Here is a 23,961-nt window from a genome sequence, read left to right on the forward strand (position 1 = left end):
GAGTTGTAATAGCATCGTGCTAATCCCTATGCTACCACAGCACCCCAAATATTTCTGTTGCATTGAAATCAAAGTCCAAAGTAAATTTATTACCAAAGTACATATATGTCACCATATACAACCTGAAATTCATTTTCTTGTCGGCAATTCACAGTAAATACAAGAAACACGATAGAATCAATGAAAGACTGTACCAAACAGAATGGACAATGTGCAAAAGACAGCAAATTGTGTAAATAAAAAAGAAAAATAATAATAATAAATAGGTAATAAATATTGAGAGCACGAGATGTAGAATCCTTTAAAAAAGTTGTGGAAACTGTTTAGTGATGGAGCAAATGGAGTGAAGTTATCCCCTCTGGTTCAAGAACCTGATGGATGAGGGGTTCCTGAACCTAGTGGTGTGAGTCCTGAGGCGAGGCTCCTGTACTTTTTTCCTCATGGGAACAGCAAGAAGAAAGCATGACCTGGGTGGTTGTGTTTGGTTCTGAAAAACTGCGTGATTAAGCCTTCAAAAATCAAACCCTTTGATCTTCATTGCCTTTATTTTTAGAAATGCCCATTGTGACACCAGTTTAGAAACATCCAAGACATTGTGGTACATTGACATTGAATTATTATTGTAATGTAGGAAACATTACAATAATGATGCTGGTTTAAGTATTAAAAAAACACCCAGGACAAAAGCACCCCATCACAGAAACCAATTGTGCTGTGTTGTGTGCAATCATACTTAGGTACCGTTTGGATTGGATTTGGAGTCTCCAGTGACTCACAGGGACTTTGGAATGAGCGCCGGACTGTCACAGGCAGAAATCCACCAATCTGAGCTGCACATAATCACCTGCAATATAGCCAGGTGCCAGAATTCATGGCTGGGATTCCGGATTTTACAGAGATTTTATTTTATACGTAGAGTGACATGCTTTGATACAGAAGGCACCAACAGGAAAGTTGAAGGTTAGCAAAATGAATAGCGACATTTAAAAGGAAATTGGATGAATATATGAAAGCAATTTCCAAGACTCAGGGGACACGGATCAGAAGACTGGGCTTGTACTAAATGGATAGCTCTTATGTCGAGCCAGTAAGAGGAAGAAGGACTGAATAACTTCCTCTTACATAACAGCTTGTGCAATATAATGTATGTTCCATTTTCCCAAAAACTGTAGAAATTAGTCTCTGTGTACCAGATTACAGGGTTAGCGCACATACAAATCTGCATGACCATGATCTGCATACTTTGATTCATAGCATCATTGCAGCAAAGGACAAGACCACTCAAACCTTCCAATTCATACTACTGAGTAAGTTAGGACTGTATTCCTTGAAACGTAGAAGATTGAGGGGAGACTTGATAGGGGTACACAAAGTTATAAAGGACTATAGATAGGGAAAATGCAAGAAGGCTTTTTCCACTGAGGTTAGGTGGGACTACAACTAGAGGTCATGGATTATGGTGAAAAGTTTAAGGGAATCATGAGGGGAAACTTCTTCACTCAGAGGGTCATGTGAGTGTGGAATGAGCTGCCAGCACAAGTGGTGCTGCATGTGAGCTTGATTTCAATGTTTTAGAGAAGTCTGGATAGGAACCTGGATGGTAGGGGTATGGAGGGCTATAGTCCCAAAGCAGGTTGATAGGGTAGCAGTTTAAATGGTATGGTATGGACTAGATGGGCCGAACGGCCTATTTCTGTGCTGGACATTTCTATGACTCCCTGTCACAATGCTTCACCCAGAGGATGAAACTTGGGAAATTTCTACCCAGGAAGGTTGTGCATGATGTATTCATGAGTGTATTCAAAAAAGGTTGATGGATTTTTGGATCTTAGGGGAATTGAAGTCTGTTTGAGGTTAGTGTAACAGGGTGGTGAGCTAAAAGACCAGCCGTGACCTTCACAAAAAGTTGGAGCACTTGTTTCTGACACTAAAGTCGTCAAAAATTAGCCCTTCCAGAAAAAGCAGGAACATTTTGTACAATGCATTTTCTTGCAAATGTGATCCCTGAAATTTGATCTCCATAAAGGTTGGCAAAGACTTCTGATCCTTGCCTGCCTTTAGAATTTCCAAAGATTGCGTTAGTATTCTGTGGTGATCGTGTTCTCACAGTTTTCAATCATTATCATTTCCAGATTTAATGTTAAACATCACAATATGGCTTTCATTTTACTGAAGCCACAGTATATCAGCACATATTTCAAAACTACACATGGAACAGGGGTTCCCAACCTGGCGTCCACAGACGTCTTGCTTAATGGTATAGGTCGATGGCATAAAAACGGATGGGAAACCCTGACAGGGAAGAATGGCTATGGAAAGCCACGGTTTATCCGAGAAATCTCTGCAGTACTGAGAAATCATTTGAACTTCATTCCATTATCCAGTTAAATGCATGTACTAACCGAGAGGGTTGTAGACCAATCCCTCAATTGCTCATAGTTCAATAATAAAGGATCCTTCCTAATCGCTTCTCAGTTTCACTGCCTATTATCTATTCACTGTGGAGCATTAACCAAATGCAGTTTTAATACTAAAACCCTCCAGGGGAATGCCGCAGAGAAAATTCTAACATTACCAGAAAGAAGCTAGCCAGGGGCTGGATACGACTTGCATTTGACTCAAAGCCCCATCACCTCTCGATTACATCCCCAGGCAAAGGAGGCTCTGCCTTCATTCACAGATACGCACTGAGGTGGCACAGTAGAGTAGTGGTTAGCACAACACTTTACAGCACCAGCGACTCGGGTACACTCAGTGACCACATGGATTTCCTCCAGGTGCTCCTGTTTCCTCCCACAGCCCAAAGACGTAATAGTGGATAGGTTAATTGGTCATCATAAGTCGTCCCGTGATTAGGCTGCTGTTAAAATGGGGGTTGCTGAGCCGCGTGGCTCAAAGGGCTGGAAGGACCTACTCTGTACTGTATCTCAATAAATAAAAGATCCTGCGGCACTATTCAAAGTGGTGAAAGAGGGCCGTCTCTCAGTTGCTGGGCAACATTTATCACTTAATTTACATCATTATCAAGTTAATAGTATGTGGGGCTTGTTGTGTACAAGGATTGCCATAGTTCCTACTTCATAGACAGAAATACTTCAATAGCTAGGGTGGAGGGCCATCAGATAAGTACTAATCTTTTCTCAGAAAATACAATTATTCTGTTCTGAACTGCAGTGACATGGAGGCAAACCTGACAGTGAACTTGTGCACCAAAAACTAAAGTGTTGTGTGGTTGGTTCCTGTATAGGTTGAATGTTGACACAAATGTGAAGAGAACTCCCTCCTGCTTTTGAACAGCGTTGTGGCAATCTGGCAATCACTTGAACTTCACCGATTCCCCTCCGAGGATTGTCACTTCGTGGTAGTGGACAGGCTTGAGAGTTCCAGAGTTCCTGAGAGCGAGGCCATCTGGAGTAAGGTCAAGAACGATCCAACCAAGACCTCAGTGGTGGAGCTGGCAGAAGATGATGGCACATCACAATGGCAGTGAAGGATCCCCAGTCATCTTTCATGCTACGCCACCGGATCCTGACCCCGATCTGTCAAGGACCACGTGGTGACTGTTCGCGCATCAGCCACCCCATGTTAAACAAAGCCAAGCACAAGTATTCTCCATTAAAGGCAGAATATGTTCAAAGCAAATTTATTTTCAAAGTACATATATATCACCATATACTACGCTGAGATTCATTTTCTTGTGGGCATTCACAATAAGACGAAAGAAACACAATAGAATTAACAAAAAAAATCACGCAGGATAGAGACAAACAACCAGAGTGCAAAAGAGCACAAACTGTGCAAATACAAAAAGAAAATAACAATAATAAATACAAAAGCAACAAATATCGAGAACACAAGTTGTAGAGTCCTTATAAGTGAGTCCATGGAAAATACAATTATTCGATTCGGTGGCAAACAGGTCATTGCTGGGGTGAATGAAACTGTCCCCGTTGGTTCAGAAGCCTGATGGCTGAGGAGTAGTAAGTGTTCCTGAACCTGCTGGTGTGGACCCCAGAATGGCCACTACAGCCTGAGGACCCCACAACAGACAACGCCTCAGAAGATATTAGACTTGCACTACTGCCAGCACCCGTCTCTACACTGTGCCACTAGGTGCAAGCGTATGTAACAAGAAAACTCCGGCTCAGCAGGCCAAGGTGGTTAATACTGGTTCCACAACTAGTGATTCTGTATTGTGTAGCCTGAGCAACTGTGTTCATTTGTCACCACTATGTTACAATGCCAATATTCTGCCCGGCCACCCCATCATGCAGATTCATTTATTGATCACGTGGATATTGAAACATACAGTGAAATGTGTCATCGCATTAACAAACAACACAACTTGAACATGTGTTTCCCCGTTCCTTTCCAATCCTGATGAAGGGTCTTGGCCTGAAACGTTGACTGTTTGTTCATTTCCATAGATGCTGCCTGACCTGCAGAGTTGCTCCAGCATTTTGTGTGTGCTGCTCTGGATTTCCAGCATCTGCAGAATCTCTTGTGCTGAGGATGTGCTGGGGGAAGCCACAAGTGTCATCACATACTCTGGCACCAACACAGCATACCCACAATGTTCAACAGACCAACATAAGCAGCAACAGCAACAAAACAAGCCCCTTTTCTCCCTCCCACAGACACACCTCCAAGCCTCCAATGGACTCGCAGATATCGGGCCTCAACTTCCAGATTCACTGACTTCATTCTTCAACCTTTGGGTTCAGTATTCAAGTATTGATCCCAAGACTCGCCCATGGCGGGACCCCAAACTCTGGACTTGCACGCACCTCCAACTGCAGGACTCACCAATCAGAGGGAGGGGTTACCACCCCACATGCCACTTCTGATCCTGGGAGCGCTGTGACCAGATGTCAGACGCAATCATTCTTCCAACTTCGTTAAGGCTTCTGAATGACCATGCACATCCACAGAGCAGACTCAATGCAGCAGCAGAATGGTCAAATGGTCTGTTTATGTGTTGTGAAGTATTCCTAACACACAGTCAACATTCACCCATCTAAATTTACTCCCTTTACACTGGCAAATCCCTGGTAACTTACCTCGGTTCCATCTGAGGTCAGCTATGAGGAGAATGCTTGGTGGAGCAGCTCCTGGGCTATGGGGCCACATCCTGTCCCCAAAGTGAGGAACATTACTTCGCAAAAAGATCTAAAAAAACCAATCTGATTCAGTGCTAATGTCAGCTCCCAACTGTGCTATCAAATCATCATCATGTGCCACGTTGAATGAACTCGGCCTTTTCTCTTTGGAACGACGGAGGATGAGAGGGGACCTGACAGAGGTGTATACGATGATGAGAGGCTTTGATCGTGTGGACAGCCAGAGGCTTTTTCCCAGGGCTGAAATGGCTAACATGAGGGGGCATAGTTTTATCGTGCTTGGAAGTAGTTACAAGGGGGATGTCAGAGGTAAGTTTTTCACACAGTGGTGGATGCGTAGAATGCACTGCCAGTGAAGGTGGTAGAGGTGGATACAATGTTATTTTAAGAGACTCTTAGATAGGTACATGGAGCTTAGAAAAATAGAGGGCTATGCAGTAGGGAAATTCTAGGCAGCTTCTAGAGTAGGTTACATGGTCGACACAACATTGTGGGCCGAAGTGTCAGGAATGTGCTGTAGATTTGCTGTGTTTCTACATGCTAGAAATCTAGAGCAAAACACATAAAATGCTGCAGGAACTCTGCAGGTCAGGTAGCATCTATGGAGAGGAATAAACAATCAACGTTTTGGGCCAAGACTCTTCTTCAGGACAGCAGAACAAGCCCAGTTTCTCCCTCTCACCCACCCATGCACATATCTATCAGGACATCAAGGAGAAAATCCTGATCTAAGTAATGACATAGGGTCTTTTATGCCTACCTGAAAGGCATACAAAGCCTTTCTTTTAACAAGTTCATGTAAAACCTGGCACTGAATGTTGTAATGCACTGAAATGTCAGTGGAGGGTCAACTAGTACGACTCTGAAGTGTGCTGAACTGTAATGGAGTCGGTGATTTGCCCATGACCTGCTGATATGACCCCATAGTACAACACAAAAGATCAAAAAGGTACAGTGAACATTTACAAGGACGTTACCTGGTCTGGAGGACCTGCGTTATAAGGGAAGATTGAATAGGTTTGGACTTTATTCCTTAGAATGTAGATTGAGAGGCGATTTGATAGAGGTATAAAAAATTATGAAGGGTATAGATAGGGTAAATGCAAGCAGGCTTTTGCCACAGGTGTTGGGTGGGACTACAACTAGAGATCACCTGTAAAGGGTGAAAGGTGAAAAGTTAAGGAGAATACGAAGGGAAATTTCTTCACTCGGAGGGTCATGGGAGTGTAGAATGAACTGCCAGCATGTGGTGCATGTGAGCTTGATTTCAAGTAGAGGTTGGATAGCTACATGGATGGTAGGGGTATGGAGGGCTATGGTCCTGCTGCAAGTCGATGGGAATAGGCAGTTTAAATAGTTCGGCACGGACTAGCTGAGCTGAAGGGCCTATTTCTGTGCTGTAGTTTTCTGTGACTCTATACATGTCAGAGTAACGCTATTACTGCACAACGACTGGGCTCCATTCCCCAGATCTCTGTAAAGAGCATGTTCTTCCTATGGGTTTCCTCCAGTGGTTGGGAAATTGTTGGAGTCCGTTATTAAGGATGAAGTTTTGGGTATATTTGCTTGGATTTTCAAAAGGGATTTGACGAGGTACGGCAGAAGGCTGCTTAACAAGAGAAAATCCCATGGCACTACAGGAAAGATCCTGGCTGACAGGCAGAAGGCAGAGAGTGGGAATAAAGGGGCCTTTTTATGTTTGGCTGCCAATGACTAGTGGTGTTCCTTAGGGGTCAGTATTGGGACCACTACTTTTCACATTGTCAATAATTTAGATAATGGAATTGATGGCTTTGTGGTAAAGTTTGCAGATGATATGAAGATAGGAGGAAGAGTAGGTAGTGTTAAGAAAGCAATGTGATTGCAGAAGGACTCAGACAAATTGGAAGAATGAACAAAAAAGTTGCAAATGGAATACAGTGGTTGAGAAATGTATCACAATGCATTTTGGTAAAAGGAACAATAGTGCAGACTATTATCTAAATGGGGAGAAAATTCAAACATCAGAGGTGCAGAGGAACTTAGGAGTCCTCATGCAAGACTCCCAGAAGGTTAATTTACAGGTTGAGTCTGTGGTAAAGAAGGTAAATGCAATGTTGGCATTTATTTCAAGGGGCATACAATATATAAAAAAGTGATTATGCTGAGGTTTTATAAGACACTAGGCAAGCTGCACTTGGAGCATTGTCAACAGTTTTGAACCCTATATCTCAGAAAGAATGTGTTGTCATTGGAGAGAATGCAGCAAAGGTTCACGAGGATGATTCCAGGAATGAAGGGGTTAACATATGAGGCGCATACAAGGAGGTACATAGCAGACTGACAGCAAATGCGAAAGTAGTGGTGGTTGGTGCTGTGCTAGGTTGGGCTAGTGGGTGGAGGTGTTGCTCAGCCTTACTGCTTGGGGAAAGTATCTGTTTTGTGTGCGGTGGTCCTGGCGTAGATGCTACGTAGCCTCCTTTCTGACGGAAGTGGGACAAACAGTCCATGAGCAGAGTGGGTCACATCCTTCCTAAGGTCACTGGTCCTTTTCCGGCACTATGCTGTTGAAACCCCCAGTTTCGTTGGCTGCATGAGTCTAGAGTAAACAATCTCCGGTCTCACCAAACTCGTGAGACTGACTATGAACCTGGGCGTTACACTGTATATATGTCCTTGATGGTGGGTAGGATGGTGCTGGTAATGCGTTGGGCAGTTTTGACTACCTGTTGTAGTCTTTCTGTCTGCCACAGTGCAGTTTCCGTACCATGCAGTGATGCAGCGTATTAGGATGCTCTCTACTGCGCAATTGCAGAATGATGTGAGCAGGGGCTTTGGTGAGCTTTCCTCATTGTGTTCCTGTCCAACGGGCCTGTGCCACCCAACTACAGCCATGTGACCAACTAATCTACTAATTCATAGGTCTTTGCAATATGGAAGGAATCCAGAGCACCTGGAAGAAACTCACAATACGGGAAGAATGTATGAATGCCTTAAACAGCAATGGAATTGAACCTGGCTCACTGGGGCTGTAACAGCATTCAGCTAACCTGCCACCCAATTCTGTGCATTCTGGGGGGATATTCTGTTGATACATTCACACATCTTCAGCACAGCTTTCAATACCATGAAGCAATAATAGATATTCCTCTATGTAACAACATCTGCAACAAAGTTGTGAATTTGGCATACATTCAATATATGAACCTTTATTTTTCTATTTAAAAAAAGTGTGCCACTCCACACATAGAAAAACAATATGCTAAAATATGCATAATACCTTTACCCAATCTTTTTAATTTGCAAAATTTCTCTTAGAATTTTTTTTGAGGAACACATTGCTTTTCTAAATGGATGAAAGACTGCATGACTCTAAAAGTAATAGTGAATAGCTCATATGTGCTTAACTCTAACAACACAAAGCTATCAAACACCCTGTTCACCGCCCTCCGTCCCTCACTGACGTATTGTTGCTGACATGTGTGACATCAAGTGAACGCACAGCAATTACTTAACAAGATCCATTAACAGCACCTCACAAATACACAACCCCCTACAGTAGCAGTGAATAAGAACAACCTCCAGCAACCAGTTTAAAATTCCTCGGCGCCATTTAGCCAGAGAGTGGTGAATCTGTGGAATTCATTGCCACAGACGGCTGTGCAGGCCAAGTCATTGGGTTTATTTAAGGCAGAGGTTGACAGGTTCTTGATGAGTCAGGTTATAGAAAGAAAGCAGAATGGGGCTCAGAGAGATGATGAATCAGCTATGATGGAGTGGCAGAACAGACTTAATGGGCTGAATGGCCTAATATTGTTCCTATGCCTTCTGGTCATCACATCAGAGAATCTGTCCTGAAACCAACAGACACAAGTGCCACCAAAAAGGCAGCACAGCAATGCCTTAAGACATAGAAGCAGAATTAGGCCATTCAGCCCACAGAGTCTGCACCATCACACAATCATGCCAGATTTATATTCCGTCTCAAACCTATTCTCTTGCTTTCTCCCTGTAACCTTCAAAGCTCTTACTAATCAAGAACTTATCAACATCCTCTTTAAATATACCCAATGAATTGGCCTATGCAGCCATCCCGAGCAATAAATTCCACAGATTCACCCCCTCTGACTAAAACAAAATTCTGCTTCACCTCTGTTCCAAAGGGGCTGCCTTCTGTTCTGAGGCTGATATCGCTGATCCTAGACTGTCCCACAATTGGAAAGATCCTCCCCATATCCACTTTATCTAGGTCTTCCTTAAGCCCACCCAGCAAATATCTGTTCATAGTGATTTACAGATCACTTCCTCAATAACCATCACAGAGGAATCAATAGTTCCACTAGGTTCATCACATTAACACTCTTTGCCCCTACTCTCTGCCTCAGCTCCTCACCCTCCTCTTACCCTCTCCCCTCACTCCATCAGTCTGCAGACTCTCCAACTGCCTTCTCCTTCCCACTCCCTACCCCCTCACGTACCAGAGAATAACCCCATGACCCCTTCTTCCCCCCACTTACAAGAGGACTACCACCCCGTCCTTCACCCTCCATCTCCTTCCTTCACTTCAATCCCCTCTCAATCGTGAACGTCCCCTTTCTCCTTCCCTTATCAGAGATCCACCCTTCCTCAATCATTGAAGGACACCCCTCACTCCCTCCGTCCATCCACTTCTCCCTCACTCACCAGTGAGCCGCCATTCCCTTTCTCCTCTCCATGCCTTCCCACCTCTCCCTCTGCTTCCTTCACCATCCTCCTCACTCACTCACCAGCGAACCCTCCCTCTCCTGTCAGAAATCCAGTCCTTCCTCAATCATTCATTTGAAGACACTCCCTCAGCAGAGGGACACCTCTCACTCAATCCCTCATCAGAGGGATAAAACTTTCTTCCACCCTCACTCCCCAGTGAGCCTCCGCTCCTTTCCCCCTCCCTCATTCACCAGAGAACCTCCACTCTTTCTCCTCTCCCTCCCCTCACTCACCAGGGAGCCTCCACTCATCCCCCCGCCGATGCTGTCCTGACCTTCCCCTCGAGTTTCCGGTCCCCAACTGTTCCAGTCCGACTCTGAGTCGAACACGGTGCTCTCCGCTCACTACTCCGGGTAACTACGGAAAACATGGAACACTAAACGAACGTTCCCACCCCGGCACCAGCGGAGTCCGCGCAGGCCCCGCAGGCCGTCCCAGATGGGAGTGGAAGCAGCCCCGGGGAGAGCAGGAGACTCCGTGGGAATTATCACATTCTGGAATTGATGCAGGAACAAATTGTAATTGCACAATCTTATATTTTAATTTTCTTTAAAACCACATTGTTTCTGAATTAATGGTTAATAGTCACAAAATCCTTTGCTTTTTCTTTCCAAGAGTTTGCTGCATTAAAGTAAACCGAAATTCTAAACCAGACAAGTAGGTCACGTTCATTTCAACATAGGGAACATTAGGGAGTTATGTTGGTTATTAAAATATTTGCTGGTAATTCATGCACTAACATTCAGTGGGGAAGCATTTGCCTCAGGCAAAGGTGCATGTTGGAGAACTAAAATGTGGCTCAAAACAGTCAAATTCAGCAAGATCCTTTGACTTAAGAAACAAATAAAGTAGAGGGAATATGAAAGGAAGAAAGATTGCAGCCTCCTCTCCATTGGTGAGACCCGACGTCGACTGGATGACTGCTTTGTCGAGCACCTTTGCCTCATCTGCAAAAAGCAAGATTTCTCGGTGTCCAACCGTTTTGATTCCGATCGCCATTCCCATTCTGAGACGTCAGTCCATGGCCGCCTTTACTGCCACAATGAGGCCACTCAGGTTGGAGGAGCAACACTTCTTATTCCATGCAGGCAGCCTCCAACCTGAGGGCATGAACAACAATTTCTCTAACTTCTGGTAATGTCTACCCACTCCCCTTCCCGCACCTTCAATTCCCCACTCCAGCCTCTTAAATGTTCTCCTCATATGCCTCTCTCCCTCCCCTTGCTCAATGGTCCACTCTCCTTCAGGCTGTACGGAAGAGTGGGAAGATAATCGATCAGAGTTACAGGGAAGTACAGTAGTCACCCAGAAGTTGCAGGAGGCGAGTAGCTGGGTGACTATCAAGAAAAGGAATGGGACAGTGAATAGGCAATTAGAGCAGAGCACACCTGTGGCCATTCCCCTAAATAATTACTATGCCATTTTGGATACTGTTGTGGGAGATGTCCTCCAAGGGGAATGCCATGGAGAATGGGTTGCTGACACTGAGCACGGGTTCCTGGTGCAGAGGGAAAGAGGGAGAAGAGGGGAGTGGTAGTGATAGGGGACTCAATAGTCAAGCGAACAGACAGGAGATTCTGTGAACGTGAACAGGACACCCGGATGATATGTTGCCTCCCAGGTTCCAGGTTCAAGGGCCAAGGACTTCTCGGATCCCATCCATAGCATTTTGGAGAGGGAGGGAGGGCAGCCAGATGTCTTGGTACATATTGCTACCAATGACATGGGAAGGAAAAGCAAAGAGGTCCTGGAAAGAGAGATCTAGGCAGAAAGCTGAGAAGTGGGATGTCCAGGGTAGTAATTTCTGGATTGCTGCCCATGCCACATGCCAGTGAGGGTAGAAACAGGATGATTTGGCAGATAAATGCGTGTCTGAGAAGCTGGTGTAGGGGGCAGAGCTTGGATCATTGGGAACTCTTCTGAGGGAGGAGAAAGTACAAAAGTGATGGATTGCACCCAAACCGGAGGGGGACCAATATTCTTGCGGCAGGTTTGTTAAAGCTTTTGGGGAGGGTTTAAAATAATTTGGCAGGGGGCTGGGAACCAGATTGAAGGGACTCAGACAACAGGAATTCCGCAGGTGCTGGAAATTCAAGCAACACACATCAAAGTTGCTGGTGAATGCAGCAGGCCAGGCAGCATCTCTAGGAAGAGGTACGGTCGACGTTTCAGGCCGAGACCCTTCGTCAGGACTCAGGATAGGATGGACGGTAAGAAGGCAAAGGTAGTGTGCAGTCAGACTGTCAGGAAGGGCAGGCAGATGATAGGACAAAATTGCAGCCAGCAGGGTGAGTATCAGTGCATTAGGGATGCAGAATCAAAAAGGGTAGCAAATACAGTACTCAAAGTGTTATATCTCAATGCACGGAGTATAAGAAATAAGGTGGATGATCGTATTGCACTTTTACAGATTTTTGGGTATGATGTTGTGACCATCACTGAATCACGCCTAAAGAATGGTTGTAGTTGGTTGCTGAATGTCCAAGGTTACACATCGTATCGGAGGGATAGGAAGGTAGGCAGAGGGGGTGGCGTGGTTCTGCTGGTAAAGAATGACATCAAATCAATAGAAAGATGTGACATAGAATCAGAAGATGTTGAATCCTTGTGGATTGAGTTAAGAAATTGCAAAGGTAAAAGGACCCTGATGGCAGTTATATACAGGTATCCCAACAGTGGCTGGGAGGTGGGCCACAGATTACAATGGGAAATTGAAAAGACGTGTCAAAAGAGCAATGTTATGATTGTCATGGGAGATTTCAACATAGACATTGATTGGGAAAATCAGGTTGGCAATGGATCTTAAGAGAGTGAGTTTGTTGAATGCCTATGAGATGGCTTTATAGAGCAGCTTGTCCTTGGGTCTACTAGGGGATCAGCTATACTGGATTGGGTATTATGTAATGAACCAGAGATGATTAGGGAGCTTAAGGAGGCAGTGATCACAGTTAGATTGAGTTCAACTTGAAATCCGATGGGGAGAAAAAGACATCTGACGTAGCTGTATTTTGTGGAGTAAAGGAAATCACAGTGGTATGAGAGAGCAGCTGGCCAAAGTAAACTGGAAGGAGCTTCTGGCAGGGATGACAGCAGAGCAGCAATGGCGTGAGTTTCTGGGAAAAGTGAGGAAGGTGTAGGATAGATGCATTACAAAAATGAAAAAAAATACTCAAATGGCAAAATAATACAAATGTGGCTGACAAGGGAAGTCAAAGCTAATGTAAAAGCAAAAGAGGGCATACAACAAAGCAAAAATTAGTGGGAAGACAGAGATTTGGGAAGCTTTTAAAACCCTACAGAGAGCAACTAAGAAAATCATTAAAAGGGAAAAGGTGAAACATGAACACAAGCTAGCAAACAATATCAAAGTGGATAGTAAAAGCTTCCCAAGTATGTGAAAAAAAACAGAGATGAGAGTGGATAGAGGACCACCAGAAAATAAGAATGGAGAAATAATAACGGGGATAAGGAGACGGCAGATGAACTAAATGAGTATTTTGCACCAGTCTTCACTGTGGAAGACATGAGCATTGTGCCAGATGCTGAAGTGTGTGAGGGAAGAGAAGTGGATGCAGTTACTATTACAAAGGAGAAGGTGCTCAAAAAGCTGAAGACCTAAAGGTGCATAAGTCACCCGGACCAGAGGAACTGCACCCTAGGGTTCTGAAAGAGGTAGCGCTAAAGTTTGTGGAGGCATTAGAAATGATCTTTCAAAAATCATGATGTCAGAGGACTGGAAAATTGCAAATGTCACTCCACTCTTTAAGAAAGGAGGGAGGCAGCAGAAAGAAAATTATTGACCAGTTAGCCTGACCTCAGTGGGTGGGAAGATGTTGGAGTCAATTGTTAAGGATAAGGATACGGAGACAGGACAAGATAGAACAAAGCCAGCATGGTTTTCTTAAGGGAAAATCTTGCATGATGAACTTGTTGGAATTGTTTCTGGAGATTACAAGTAGGATAGATAAAGGGGATGCAGTGGATGTTGTATATTTGGACTTTCGGAAGGCCTTTGACAAGCTGCCACACATGAAGGTGCTTACCAAGGTAAGAGCCCATGGTATTACAGGAAAGTTACTGGCATAGTTAGAGCATTGGCTGATTGGTAGGAAGCAGTGAGTGGGAATAAAAGGGTCCTTTTCTGGTTGGCTGCCAGTGACTAGTGGTGTTCCACAGGGGTCAGTGTTGGGTCCACTTCTTTTTATGATGTATATCAATTATTTAGATGATGGAATAGATGGCTTTGTTGCCAAGTCTCCAGGTATACGAAGTTTGGTGGAGGGGTAGGTAGTGTTGACGAAACAGGTGGGATGCAGAAGGACCGAGACAGATTAGGAGAATGGGCAAGAGAATGGCAAATGAAATATAATGTCGGAAAATGCATGCTCATGCACTTTAGTAGTGGATGTAAAGGGACTTGGGAGTCCTTGTGCAGAACACCCTGAAGGTTAACTGCTCTTGCAGGTTGAGTCGGTGGTGAGGAAGGCAAATGCAATGCTAACACTCATTTCAAAAGATCCAGAATACAAGAGCTGGAATGTGATGCTGAGGCTTTATAAGGTACTGGTGAGGCCTCACCTCGAGTAGTGTGATCAATTTTGTGCTCTTCATCTAAGAGAAGATGTGCTGGCATTGGAGAGGGTCCAGAGGAGGTTCACAAAGCTGATTCCAGAAATGAAAGGGTTATCATACGATGAACGTTTGACGGCTGTGGGTCTGTACTCGCCAGAATTCAGAATGATGAGGGGGAATCTTATTGAAACCTTTCGAATGTTGAAAGGCCTAAACAGAGTAGATGTGGAAAGGATGTTTCCCATGGCAGGCGAGTCTAGGACAAGAGGGAACAACCTCACGATAGAAGGGCATCCATTTAAAACAGAGATGCGGATAAATTTCTTTAGCCAGAGGGTGGCAAATCTGTGGAATTTGTTACCACAGGCAGCTATGGAGGCCAGCTTGTTGGGTGTATTCAAGGCAGAACTTGATAAGTTCTTGATTGGACACGGCATCAAAGGTTATGGGGAGAAGGCCAGGGAGTGGGACTGAGGAAGGGAAAAAAGGATCAACCATGAGTGAATGGTGGAGCAGACTTGATGAGCCAAATGGCCTGTTTCTGCTCCTATGTTTTATGGTCTCCTTTCAGATTCCATCTTCTCTAGCCTTTACCTTTTCTATCTCTTACCTCCCAGTTCTTACTTCATCCTCTCTCCCCTACTCTTTTGGCTTCACCTTATCATCTAGCCGTCCTCCATCCCCTCCCCCACCTCCTTATTCTGGCTTCTTCCTTTCCAGTCCTGATAAAGGGTCTCTGCCCAAAATGTCGACTGTTTATTCATTTCCACAGAAGCTGCCTGACCTGCTGAGTTCCTCCCGCATTTTGTGTGTGATGTTCTGTGATTCCTACAACTGGATCTCCCGGTGACCCTGGCAGCCGCTGTAGCACTCTGAGGTGTTGATGTCGTCGTCAGAATCCTGGGAGGCAAGCTGTGCGCAGCAAGCTCCTGCAAACCGCAATAATACAAAAACAAAATGTTGTGCATACTGGAAACGTGAAGTCACTGGGAAGGTTCAGCGGGAATAGTTGGCTTTATTTCTAACTGTTCTCAATTCCAATGAAATGTCAAACAAACTTGCCTTTGCTTGTCTCAGGAAATTGTAGAAAATTTAGCACAAGGGGAGGCTAATTACCCCATCCCTTCTGTGCTGGTTAAAAAGGAGCCACTCTGACTAATCTCTCCTTCCAGAATCAGCTCTAGAACCCTGAGTAATTCAAAATTCGAAGCACACTTATTATCGAAGTATCTATACATTATACAACCTTGGGATTTGCCTCTTAACAGGCAGATGCAAAACAAAGAAACAAAAAAAGTCTGAATAAAAGAAGACCGTCAAACTCCCAATGTGCAGAGAGATAAGAAAAATCATGTAAACAATAAACAGAAGCAAAGAGTGTTCTGAACAGAATTCTACAAAGACTGTCCTGTCCACAGAGCAGTGAACTGAACTGGCCCATCCCTTGCTTCAGGCCTTGACGCCCTGAGATACACAAACACACACACACCACACATACACTCACACAATGCTGGAGAAACTCAGCAGGTCAACAGGTCAGGCAGCATCTGTGGAGAAAAATAAAAAGCAGATGCTTTGGACAGAAACACTTCATCAGGATCATGTATGCCCCAGTTCTTCAACCACACTTCCAACTAGTTCAGGGTAGCGTTGGGTAGCGGGGCGGAGATACTTCTCTACCAAAGGGGGTATAAGGCACTCCTTCCCTCTGCTAGCCTGCAGGTCACCCTTGGCAAGGTGTAGCACCTGCTTAGACCCCCGATCAGGGTCACATGAAACTGTGGGAGCAGGTGGTGAATGATCGTATGAGCGGCTGGTGTATATCACAAATCCCGGTTATGCGACACTGGCGCCAGCTGGGAATGAAAGGCTTATCATATGAGGAGTGTTTAATGGTCCTGGGACTGTACTCACTGGAATTCAGAAGAATGGGGGAGGGGGGATCTCATTGAAACCTATCAAATATTGAAAGACCTAGATAGGGTGGATATTTCCTATAGTGTGTAAGTCTAGGACCAGAGAACTCTATCTTAGAATAGAGGGACGTGTGTTTAGAGTGGAGATGAAGAGGAAATTCTTTAGCTGGAGGATGGTGAATCCATGGAATTCATTGCCACAGGCAACTGTGGGGGCCAAGTCATTGGATGTATTTAAAGTGGAGGGTGATAGATTCTTGATAAGTCAGGGAGAGAAAGGTTTCAAGAAGAAGGTAGGAGAATGAGTTTGAGGGGGAAACGGATCAGACACAAACAAATGGCTGATGGGCCGAATGGTCTATTTCAGCTTCTATGTCTCATGGTCTTATTACACTCATGATACACATATAAAGTGCTGGAGCGACTCAACTTGTCAGGCAGCATCTATAGAGAAGGGTCTCGGCTCCACTTTGGACTGGGAAGTAAGTGGGCAGAAGCCAGAATAAGAATGTGGGAGGAGGGAAAGGAGCACAAGCTGGAAGGTGATGGGTGAGACCAGGTAAGAGGGAAGGTAGGTGGATGGGAGAGAGGGGGGTTGAAGTGAGAAGCTGGGGAGTGATGGATGGAAGAGGTGGAGGGCTGAGAACAAAGGAATCTGCTAGGAGAGGAGAGTGGACCACGGGACAAAGGGAAGAAGGAGGGGACCCAGAGGGAGGCAAGGAGAACAGAAGGGGTAAGAAGGAACCAGAATGGAGAATGGAAACAGAGAGAAGGGAAGGAGGTAGAAATTACCGGAAGCTGGAGAAATTGATGTTCATGCCATCGGGTTGGAGGCTCCCCAGACCAATAAAGTATGACTATGACTTTGACTATATGAGGTGTTGCTCCTCCACCCTAAGAGTAGCGTCACTGTGGAAAGGGGATGGGCAGTGGAGGTAAAAAGGTTGGCCAGCAGGAAACCCTGCTTGTTGCAGACAGAGTGAAGGGATTACACACAAGGAAGATTACCCTTAATAGTACAGATCTACTGAGGCATCTTGAGTTCCAAGTTCAGAGCTGCCTGAAGTTGGCTGCAGAGGTTGATAGGATAGTAAAGAAGGCTTATGGCACGCTCGCCTTTATTAGTCGAGGCATCATGCTTCAGAGCTGGTGTGACAGAGAGGGTCTACAACAAGTAATTTTTTCTTCCTCCCCCTTCCCCCAAAGTAGCCCCATAATTCTCGTTATCCCTGTGTGGCAGTGCTGATGTTATGCTAATTGGGTGCCCACAGTGTGATGGTTGGGAAGCTATGTTCAGCTTCATAGAACACAGTTTAGTCCACATCTAGAATAATACATTCAGTTCTGATTGTCCCATTAATGGAAAGAGGTGGAAGTTTTGGAGAGGATGCAGAAGAGGTTTACCAGCTTACTTAGAAACATAGACATAGAAAAACTACAGCATAATACAGGCCCTTCGGCCCACAATGTTGCCCGAACATGTACTGACTTTAGAAATTACCTAGGGTTACCCATAGCCCTCTATTTTTCTAAGCTCCATGTACTTCTTGGCCTAATAAAGTGTTTCTTCTCAAAACATCAATTTATTCCTCTACATAGCTGCCTGACTTGCTGAGTCCTCTAACATTGTGTGCGTGTGTGTGTGTGTGTGTGTTTCAAGATTTTGTAGCTCAGAGGGAGAGCACTAAATCTGCATGTATGAAATCCTGGGTTCAATCCCCAGCATCTATGTGTTGGTGACCATGAATCTGGGCCAGCACGGTAGCGTAGTGGTTAGCACAACGCATTACAGTACCAACAACCCGGTTTCAATTCCTGCCATTGCCAGTAAGGAGTCTTTACATTCTCCCTGTGGCTGTGTGGGTTTCCTCCGGGTGCTCTGGTTTCCTCCCACAGCCTAGAGACCTACCAGTTGGTAGGTTAATTGGTCACTGTAAATTGTCCTGGTGATTAGGCTAGGATCAAATCAGGGTGTTGCAGTTCAAAGGAACGAAAGGCCTGTTCCAAGCTGTATCTCAAATAAATAAATAAAATGTCAGCATCTGCAGAATCTCTTGTTTTTTGTAGGTTACTGTCTGGATTAGAGACATGTGTTACAAGGAAAGGCTGGACAAATTTGGGTAATTTCACTGGAGTGATGGAGGCTGAGGGGAGACCTGCTAAAAGTTTATACGGTTATGAGTGGCATAGATGTAGAGAAAGTTTTATACATGTGCGGGGGTTGGTTTAGATGTCAACCTTTGAGAGAATTCTGGATATGTACATGGAGGGAGGTTTATGGAGAGCTACAGTCCGGTTGCAGGTCAATGGGACTAGGCAAGTGAATAGTTGGCATGGACTAGATGGGCAGAATGGTCTGTTACTCTACTGTAGTCTTCTATGACTCTATACACAGTAATAGGTGCCTGGAATATAGTACAACGATAGTAGTGGAGGCCAGTATGACGGAGACATGAAAAAGCTCTTGGAGAGGCACATGAAAGTGCAGAGAATGGAGGGATATGGACACTGGGTAGATAGGAGGGATTAGTTTTGATAGGCATTTAATTCCTAGTTTATTTAAATTGGTACAACATTGTGGGCCTGTTGCTGTGCTGTACTCTAAGTTCTACAATTTTATGTGCTCTCATCAGAGAAATCCCCCTTTTTCAAACCTTTGCTTTCTTCTACTTAGGTCCACACTCAGTGGCCACTTTATTAGGAACCTCCTGTACCTAATGAAGTGGACACTGACTGAAGTTGTTTCTCTCTGTCTCAGTACTGATGAAAGACTCTGGGCTTGAAACTATCTCGCCTTCCACAGATGCAGCCTGACCTGCTGAGTGTTTCCAGAAACTCCTGCTGTTGGTCATAACTTTGTGATGTCACCAGTTATCTACTTGGTAGAATCTGGTCACCTAAGCTAATTGAGATAGGAGAAAGAGCACACTTACTTGGTGAAGTACAGAGTGATATAATCAAGTTCACATTCCCTCAACAAATCCAATCTAATAAAAATCATCGAACGGTCACTAGAACAATATTTTCTAGCAGCTGCTTCAAAGAATTGCACCGTTCATTAATGATCCCTGGTTTTTCCCACCATAATCCAAAACTGGAGCCTTTCTGCTCCCAATGAGACTAAACCTTGCGCAGTCCCACTCCAACATTCTCAACACAAATCTATCTGGAGCCCATAACTCTGTAAAAACAAGCTGGAATTCTCAACTGCTTAATTAATTGCTCCTAGACCCTGGGGACATTAAATACTTCCTCCCTCCGGAGCAGGTTTAGAACTGTCCCACGTTCTGTTGCTGACGGAATCCACCACACATAAACGTGCTGACTGTTAAATCAGAACCTCTGAGAATGAAACACAACATTGTCGAGAAATATTCAAAAGCTCTTTAATGAAAGATAGAACCATTTTGTCTTTGATTTGACAACGTAAAATCAATCCAATTATTTTCGATCCCATGTCTCTCATCAAGTAGTTGAAAGCACAACGCCTTATCTAAACCCCTCATGATTTTATAAACCTCAAGCCCTCCAGTCCTTTTGGTACTGGTTTATTATTGTCACATGTACTGAGATACAGTGAAAAGCTTGCCTTGCATACCATTTGTACAGATCAAATCATTACACAGCGCATTGAGCTAGAAAAAAATAAATGATGCTGAGTTACGCCATAGAATGTGCTCGGACAAATCATCAGTCAAATAAACTGGGGTATTGGGTCTTTCAACATCAGGCAGCTCCCCCATGCAACCCGGCCAGGGATGATCAGGCCCTGACTTGTGTCTGCGGCTCATGCCTTTCGATCCAAATCCATCTGTGGGCTTGCTCAGCAGCCTCTGTGCCGGTCCTGGTGGCTCTTTGCCTTGCAGCCCCTGTGATGCCAGGGGAGAGTAGGTTCTGTACAGCGAGCAGCCAGCGAAAGCGCTACACCCCACTTCTGTAGGTTCACATAAGAACAACGCAGAATGAAGTGTAGAAGTCAGCAAAAGAGTACATTGTTAGTATATATACATATACGTTTTTTATTATTGTGTATTGCAATGTACTGTTGCTGCAAAACAACAAAGTTCACAACATGACAGTGATATTAAACCTGATTCTGATAAGTCCATCTTATTGTACAAGAAGCTATGTGGTCCATTTGACACGAGGCATAGAACCAGAATTAGGCCATTCAGCCCATCAAGTCTGCTCTGCCATTCCGTCATGGCTGATCCCGGATCCCATTCAACCCCATACACCTGCCTTCTCGCCAAATCCTTTGATGCCCTGACGAATCAGGAAACAATCAACTTCTGCTTTAAATATACCAACAGACTTGGCCTCCACAGCTGTCTGTGGCAGAGCATTCCACAGATTCACTACTCTGGTTAGAAACTAATCCTCCTTACCTCTGTTCTAAAAGGTCACCCCGAATTCTGAGGCTGTGCCCCCTAGTTCTAGATACTCCCACCATAGGAAACATCCTCTCTACATCCACCCTGTCAACATTCGGTAGGTTTCACGAGATCCCCCCACATTCTTCTAAATTCAAGTGCTCACTGATCCTGAGATTAGATTTGTTAATTCTGATTTTATTTATTGAAATTAATTTTTTTAGCTGTAGGGGGAAAATGGGAGGGAGGGCAGAGGGTAACAAATGTCATAGGATGAGTCAGAATGGCAGAATGGCTTGTCAGCAAATTAAGAAGGAAGTAGAGTTGGAATCAGAATCTAAGCGCTGGGTTGATTTGGAAAGATCGGGTACGGGCCGATACGTGGTGGAGGTGTCAAAGCCCAGAGCGTATCGATGCGATGAGGCCTGGGTCCTAGAATGGGGAACGAACCGATGTTTGATCAATTTAAATGCCAGGCCAGATGGATTGAAAAGGCAGAGTGTGGGGACCGGAGACTAGGGTCAGGCCAGTTCTGTTGGCTGTCTTTCGCAACATTTACTCCACTTTTCGCTGCACTGACGCTGAGGCGGTGGCCTGCTCCAGGCTTCGTGTCTGTAGGCTCACTTACATTCCAAATGCTGTTTGCTTACTTTTATTGTTCGCACGATTTGCTTTTTTACTGCACACTGGATGTTCGATGGTCTTCTTTCTTCATGGGTTCTTTTGGGTTTCTTTGTTTTGTGGCTGCCTGTAAGGAGGCGAATCTCAAGGTTGTGTATTGTATATGTACTTTGATAATAAATGTACTTTGAACTTTGAACATGTCTGTGAACCTATGAATACTACCTTGTATTTCTTTTATTGTGTTCATTATTTATTTTTGTACTTTATAGTAATTTCATGTCTTTGTGTTGTACTGCACTTGCAAAACAATAAATTTTACATCTTTTGTCAAGAATAATGAATCTGATCCTGTGTACTGAGACACAGTGAAAAGCTTTAGTTTATGTGCTGCCCGGACAGATATTCCATACGTAATTGCATGGAGTTGATAAGTAGGAGAAAAAAATAAATAGAGAATATAGTGTTACATTACAGAGAAAGAGCTTCTACTCAATTGAGGTGTCGAGGGTGCGAGCAATGTTCCCTCTAATTTGTAATGACCAGTGTATGCAAAAATCTTGTAGTGTGCAATTTTTTGCCCAGTGATAACAATATGTGCTCACTGAATAATTTGTTCAATAAAAGCAATATAAATAAGCCAGTTCTAAAATCTGCAGATAAAGCATCGCAAATTCCACATTGTCAACTCCGTCCGCATCAGAAACCGGAAAAGGAAGTAGAATGTGTACGATCGTGAAATATACTTCATATACCAATGAGGTAGAGGGTGACAAACTTCTGTGTGCAGTTTAAGTTCCACTGTGCACTAGCAGCAAAAGATGTGTGCACACGCACACCTCAGAGGGAACGTTGGGCGTGAGCCCACGGTCAACTCCATTGCTTCTTTGCCGTTGAAGCAATGGCCAAGGTTGATGTCGATGAGGACCAGTGCGGAGGGCAGGCCGGTGCTTGGCACTGCCTGCCTGCATTTGACCGGTCTTTCTCTCCCTCTCGCTCACTGCTGTTACAGGAAAGGGCAGGAGTCTTAGGATACACTTTGAAGGATTTATTAGAGAGTCTGTGGACTCTTTTTGTGGGACTTTTAAGGCTCATGTTGCAAATACTCCTGGATTCTAGTTATTTTGCATTGGACTTGGCCCGAAGCCCCACAAATGGAGTCTGGTCTCCTTTCACCATCTCCCTGAATCCTTGCAGCCCTTTCTCAGAATTCCTCTTCACTGCTTTTAACATCCCAGATCCAAGATTGCTTAATGTCATTTCCAGTACACAAGTATAAAGGAGAACTCCAGATCTGATGCAGCTGAAGACAAACATTATTTATTTACTTATTGAGAAAGAGTGCAGAAGAGGCCCTTCCAGTCCTTCAAGCCGTGCTGCCCAGCAATCCTCGATTTTATCCGAGTCTAATCATTGGACAATTTATAATGACCAATCAGCCTACCCACTGGTACGTCCTAGGACTGTGGGAGGAAACAGGAGAGCCCGGAGGAAACCCTCGCAGTCACAGGGAGAAACGTACAACCTCCTTACAGGCATTGGGAGGAATTGAACCCGGGTCACCTGCACTGCAAAGTGTTGTGCTAACCACTATGCTACTGTGGTAAAGAACCTAATGAGTAAAAAAAACATAATAAATATAAAGACATAAGATAGCATATGGTCTGGTGGTCCTGGCGTGGAAGCTACGTAGCCTCCTCCATGATGGGAGTGGAACAAGCAGTCCTTGAGCAGGGTGGGTGGCTTCCTTCATGACATTGCTGGCTTTTTTCTGGCATCTTTGCTAAGCATTCTCTCTCACACATTCATCATCCGTTCTTTGATTCTCTCTGGTGTTAATCTACACTCTAAGTGATAACTTAACAAGGCCAATTGATCCGTCAGCACACCTTTGAGATCTGAGAGAGAAATTCAAATTCTTCACAGTATTCAAGATTATTTAATTCGGGATCGTTCAATGTCATTTCCAGTACACAAGTGCTATGGAGAATGAAATAATTGTTACTCCGCATCCAATGTAGCACAAGAAAATTACAATGAGATAAAGAGCACAGTAAGACACAGTAAATATAAATTGATAAGATAGCTTATACACATAGATTGATTGTATGACCATAAAGTGAACATAAGATGACTGAGAGGAAAGTACCTTTTTCCCCCACACACATTGCAGTCTCTGCAAAGACTGACATTTTTATTTACACCCATTCATTAAAACTGTTTCTGAACGGCACAAACATGACAGAATTCCTTAGACTGACCTTGGGCTTTCTCGTTTGGCTGACCTTGTCCAATTAGAACTATTATTTCTAGCCTCAGTATATTGTTCCTTATCATTTAGGCCACGTATTAACCGACAAGTACTTTCCCCGAGTCCCACCGGGCCTGCCGTTATTTACTAGTCCCTTGCAAGGCACATTATCAAATGTCTTCAGTAAGTCGAGATATAACAATCCACCACCAATCCGGTTTGCTCTTTAAAGAATGCCAATAAATTTGGTATGCATCACCTACCCTTCACAAATCCATGTAGGTTTAGAGTTATTGCCTTTATGCTTGTTAAATAAGCTTGAATTGTTTCCTTGCTAACAGACTCCTTGTTTATTTTTCTGCTACAAAACGTTAAGCCTACAA

General features: G+C 44.3%; 1 protein-coding gene across 1 annotated transcript in view; it reads right to left on the reverse strand.

The window, feature by feature from the left end:
- The window catches only part of LOC134360030 (ubiquinol-cytochrome-c reductase complex assembly factor 1), a 188,601-nt gene extending 178,423 nt beyond the window's left edge, over positions 1 to 10,178 (reverse strand). Inside the window, exon 1 of the mRNA XM_063074049.1 lies at positions 10,079 to 10,178. Within this exon, the coding sequence (XP_062930119.1) occupies positions 10,079 to 10,096 (18 nt within the window). The 5' untranslated portion in view covers positions 10,097 to 10,178. The remainder of the gene's footprint in view (positions 1 to 10,078) is intronic.
- Between the last annotated feature and the right edge of the window lie 13,783 nt (positions 10,179 to 23,961).

The sequence above is a fragment of the Mobula hypostoma genome, chromosome 2, assembly GCF_963921235.1.
Source record: "Mobula hypostoma chromosome 2, sMobHyp1.1, whole genome shotgun sequence".
NCBI lineage: Eukaryota > Metazoa > Chordata > Chondrichthyes > Myliobatiformes > Myliobatidae > Mobula > Mobula hypostoma.